This window comes from Aythya fuligula, chromosome 2 (assembly GCF_009819795.1).
Source record: "Aythya fuligula isolate bAytFul2 chromosome 2, bAytFul2.pri, whole genome shotgun sequence".
In the NCBI taxonomy this organism is placed as follows: domain Eukaryota; kingdom Metazoa; phylum Chordata; class Aves; order Anseriformes; family Anatidae; genus Aythya; species Aythya fuligula.
In genome coordinates, this window is record NC_045560.1 from 50,487,101 (window position 1) to 50,492,160 (window position 5,060).

The window sequence follows — 5,060 nt, forward strand, 5'->3', positions numbered from 1 at the left end:
ACTTTAAGATGCCTGCAGATTGGAGTGTAAACATGGACAAAATAGGGGCTGATTTGTGTGTGTGAGTGAGTGAGTGAGCGAGTGTTTGTGTGTGTGTGTGTGTGAGAGAGAGTGTGTGTGCGCGCACACGTGTGTGAGATACTAACCAGCGGCCCTGTTGTTAAAATCAGGAAATCCAAACAGCGATTTACACCGATTTACACCCCCTTTATATATTTTTTACAAAAATACACTGAGAAAATAATCAAACGTTTTCATCTCTCTTCTCTTTTTGTTTTTTAAAAGTGTCAAAAGTCTACATTTAAATATAAAAAATTAAAAGTTAAAACTCTAGCCCTTCAGTGAAGGAGACATAAAAATGGTGCGGGTAACAACGAGAACTACCAAAAAAGGACAAAGAAATACAAGTCAAAAATGTTTGGCCAGTATAAATACGTCCACTTATAAAATGGCATCCGATTACATTTACAAGGAAAAAAACCAACGATACGAGGATGGAGCATCGGTGAGAAAAAACAGTCTTTTCATTTACAGCTCTAAGGAACAAACACATACATACTCTGAGAAAAAAATTTGGTCCTGAATTTCTTTTTTTAAAAGTCCAGCACAGATTTGAGTTGCGTTTGAATCCTTTAAAGAGTTAAGAATGAAAAAAAGCTGGTGATATTTTTGTAGGAATCAAACATAGCGCCATCTATCTGCTTTTATATTATCCTAACACTATTTGTTTCAAACTGTTCAACAGTCTTACAGAAATCTTAAAAAGATAGACAGGATAACATGCTATATTAAACCCCACCAGTGAAATAATCCAACACCATCACGATTCTGAGTAAGAAGAAAAAACTACTTTTTTTTTCTTTTTTTTTTTTGTATTTTCTTTTTTTTTTTTTTTTTTTGCAAAAAGCAATCGCCCTCCACGTCCCCGGTACCACAACGTTACAGAAACTGTTCCGACTCGGTCTCCGTTTCGGAAGAAATTTTCAGTGTTCTTGAAGTTTTCGGCCTTTTTTTTTTTCTCTCTCTCTCTACATATAGCGTAAGGTGACTGAGAAAAGCGCTGCCGCCACCTCATCGCGTACGTGCAAATCCGTTTCAGTTTATTATTATCTTCCCAAGCCGGCTCCCACGTTTAAGTCTGGCTCCTCTCCTCCTTCGCCAGGCTCTCAGTCCAGCTCCGTCCCCCTCTCCTCCTCCCACCATCGGCGCCTCCTCTCGCTGCAGAAGAAACCGGGACGGGATTTCTCCCCCCCCCCAAAATGTGAACCTTGCAAAGGCTCGGGTGGACTTTTGTGTGTGTCTTTTTCTTTTTTCAAGCAGTTCCTCTCGCTCTTTCGCGAGAAAGGGCGAAACAGTCGAGACATCCAGCACAAGGCATCGCTCCCCTCCTCTTTCGCACCAAGCGGGCGATAACAAAGGCCCCAGAGGTGTCTGCGGTCCCCCATCTGTCCCCCCCCTCTCGTCTCTCTTTTCGGGACAAAACAAAAGAAAGGAAAAAGGTCGCGTTTCGCCGCCGCCAGTCTCTGGAGAAGCAGGGCCGGGCTTGTCCCTCGCAGGGGGTGGGCGCCCATCAGCAGCAGTGTCCCCGGCCCCTGCCCAGCCAAAAAAGCCCCCCGAGAGCCCCGACGGGGCGGGCGAGTCCTCCCGGCACCGCGTCTGCGCCTTCTCCAGCTCGGGCCGGCCGCGGAGCTCAGTAGGTGAAGACCAGGTTGGAGATGCTGGACTCCAGCCAGTCCCCCGAGATCATCTCACTTACCTCCGGCGTGCAGTAGTCCGGGAACTCGAAGTGCGAGCCCGAGCCGGGCTCGAAGTTAAAATCCAGGTCCCGGTCGAGCACGGAGGAGCCGAAGCTGCCCAGGGACATGCTCTCGAAGCCGGGGCTCGGGTTGAGGTCCAAGAGGTCGTCCTCGAACTCGTCGTCCGACGAAGAGGAGCCGGAGGAGGAGGAAGAGGACGAGGAGGAGGAGGACGAGTGGGAGGACGCGGAGGAGGACCGCGCCGTCGAGGGGGCCGGCGACGAGGCCCGCAGGCTGGTGTAGCTGCGGTGGTCGGCGGGCGAGCCCGAGCCCGAGCCCGACCCCGGAGGCGAGGGGCAGGGGGCGCCGCAGTCGCCGTCGGGCCGGCCCGCGCCGCCGCCCCCCTCCTCGTAGAGGCTCAGCGGGTCCCCGGGCTCCGCCGAGCCGCCCAGCGTGGGGCTGCCGGGCACGGCGCCGCCGGGGGAGCCCGAGGAGGAGGAGGAGGAAGCGGCGGCGGCGTTGGCCGCCTGCCCCCCGCCGAAGATGTAGACCCGCTTCAGCTTCTTGTCGGCCGCCGCCGCCCTGCCGGGGCCCGACGGCGGCGCGCTCGCCGCCCCGCGGGGGGGCCGGCACAGCGCCTGGTGCTCGGGCGGCAGCAGCGCGGCCGGCGGCTCCCCGGGGAACGGGGCGGCCTTGGCGGCACCCGCCGCCGCCTTGCCGTGGGGCCGGCCGCCCGACGGGGGGGGCTTGGGGCCGCCGCCGCCGCCCTTCTTCGGGGCGGGCTTGGCCGCGGCCGCCGGCCCGACGGGGCCCCCGCTGCCGCCGCCGCCGCCCGTCCCGCCGCCCCCCCCGGCCTTGTCCGCCTTGTCGCCGGGCTTGGCCGCGCTGTTGCCCGACTTCACCTTCTTCCTGGGCCGGTACTTGTAGTCGGGGTAGTCCGCCATGTGCTTGAGGCGCAGCCGCTCCGCCTCCCGGATGAAGGGGATCTTGTCGCTGTCCTTGAGCAGCTTCCAGCGCTTGCCCAGGCGCTTGGAGATCTCGGCGTTGTGCATGTCGGGCGACTGCTCCATGATCTTCCGCCGCTCGATCTGCGACCACACCATGAAGGCGTTCATCGGCCGCTTGATGTGCCCGCTGGGCGTCTTGCACCAGCTCGGGTCGTCCGCCTTGCCGCCCGTCGAGGCGGTGGAGCCCGGCGTCGGCGACGAGGCGATGCCCAGCTCCAGACCGGCCCCGGACTCGGACGTCTCGGCGGCCAGCAGCGCCTCCGTGTTCTCCGCCGTGCCGCTCTGCTGCACCATGGCGGCGCCGGGGGGCCGACCGGGGCTGGGCGCCGCCGCGGCGCGGGGCAGGGCGCGCAGCTTCTCACGGCGGCCCCGGCCCGGAGCAGCCCCCCGCGGCCGCGGCCCCGCTGCCGGCAGCGCTCGCACGTCCACACCGGCTCTCCCCCTCCGGGCGGCGACGGCAGCGACTCGGGGAGGCTGTTTGTTTCTCTTGGAGTGTTTTTAGTTGTTGTTGTTTTTTTTTTTTTTTTTGCTTTGGTCTGTTTCTGGCTTTTTTTTTTTTTTTTTGGAGGGGGCGGGGGGGGGTGTCGGTCTGATCTTTTTTTTTTTTTTTTTTTTTTTTGCTTTTCTTTCCTCACCACCTCGAGGCTCGCCCCCCCGCCTCTGCCCGCCCGCGGCGGCTGCTCCAGTGGCCGGGTGCCGTCCGCCTGCCCCCGGCCGCTTCAGGGGGGAGGCGGCGAGCCCCCGAGAGCGCCGGCTGCGGCACCCGTGGCGGCGGCGGGCGGCTCGTGCAGGCAGAACGTGGCCGTGGCGAGAGAAAAGAAAACCTCAGAAGAAAATTAAAAAAATAATAATAATAAAATCAAAAATTAGCAATAATTAAAAAAAAAAAAAGGCACGGGAAAAAAAAAAAGAAAAAAGCACGAAGGTGTACGTCCCGGCAGGAAGAGCGGCCAACCGGGCGCCGAGCCCCGTCCTCCGCTGCTGCTGCTTGCTGCTGCTTTGCTTCGCTCTGCTTTTTGCTCCGCTTTGCTCCGCGCTCCTTTTTGCTCCGCTCCGCTTTGCTCCGCTCCGCTCCCGTCCGCGCGCGCGGAGCCCCGCGGAGCCGCCCCCCGCGCTCTCTCGCTCGCTCGCGCGCGCCCCTCCCGCCCCGCGCGCGCTGCTCCGGCTGCAGCTGAGAGCGGCGCCCGCGCCCGCCCCGCGCCGCTTTATCCTTTCGCGGCCCGCGCCGCGGCCAATGGCGCGCTGTATCCAACGCGCCCGCGTGCCAAGCGCCGCCCGGCGGCCGCCCATTGGCCGCCGGCGCGGCGCAGCAGGGAGGGCGGCGTGCAATGGGAAGCGGCGGCGCTGACCTCATCGCGGCGGGGCGGTGCCGCGCGCCCCGCCCCGCCCCGCCCCGCCCCGCCCCGCCCGCACGTGCCCGCCCCGCGCCCCGCGCCCGCCGCTGCCAGCAGCAGCAGCAGCACCGCGCGGCCTTGCAGCGGCCCTGCGGGGGCGTGCACCCTGCACCCGCACCCCATGCACGGCAGCGGGGGGTTGGGGGGGGGGCGAGGTCGCCTTGCTCCCCACGGGTTGCACGCGCCGCTCGCCGGGACGGCGGCCCCGGCACGGCAGTCTCGGCGGTTTGTTTGTTGGTGGTGGTTGCTGCACGCAGCACCGGTCGAAATCGCTTTTTGAAGCAGAGGGAGAGCACGCTGTGGGGTGGCTGAAAGTTTTAGGTGCTCTGTACGTTGCACGTCACGTATTTGTTTATATATTGCATGCATTTCACACGTATGTTGCATATATGCCACATACATACCACACATATACTACATATACACCACATATATTACATATATGTTACACATTTCTGCAAGAAAATGTATGATAGCACACCTGAGCAGCATTTCCAGCTGGCTTGAGAGCAAGCCTTGAATATTAAGGTGCCGCACTGGACTTACACCATTGCATGGCCACCAAGGGTTTAGGGAAGTCCTGAGTGCTTGACACGCCACCCAGGTCACCTGCATTACTGGAAATGCTTCCCGAGGTACCTCCAAATTAGTGCTTTGCTTGCAAAATCGATACCTAGCTCTTCCTGCTCGGCATTGGGTAAAATGTTGCCTTCTGGCTTCCCTGAGGACACCCGGTGACATTGGTGAGTTTCACACCTTTGGGCTTTGTGAGAGGCAAATCGTTCGATGCTCTTCCCCCCAGCCCCAGAGCTGACACGCAAACTGTTGCACCACAGCCCAGCAGCTCGTATGGACAGCAGTGCCCGTGGTGTCAGGAGGTTATTTACACTCATGTGTATTTACATTCACGTGCAGCAGCCTGA

At 59.8% G+C, this 5,060-nt stretch overlaps 1 protein-coding gene across 1 annotated transcript; it reads right to left on the reverse strand.

The window, feature by feature from the left end:
• Positions 1-880: 880 nt before the first annotated feature.
• On the reverse strand, positions 881-3,265 carry SOX4 (SRY-box transcription factor 4). The gene has a single exon (XM_032182596.1). The coding sequence runs from the start codon at positions 3,035-3,037 to the stop codon at positions 1,691-1,693; it is 1,347 nt and encodes a 448-aa protein (XP_032038487.1). The 5' UTR covers positions 3,038-3,265; the 3' UTR covers positions 881-1,690.
• Positions 3,266-5,060: the final 1,795 nt, after the last annotated feature.

Bases quoted from the DNA above. Each gene is read 5' to 3' on its own strand.
- SOX4 (XM_032182596.1), bottom strand. From the start codon at position 3,037: ATGGTGCAGCAGAGCGGCACGGCGGAGAACACGGAGGCGCTGCTGGCC.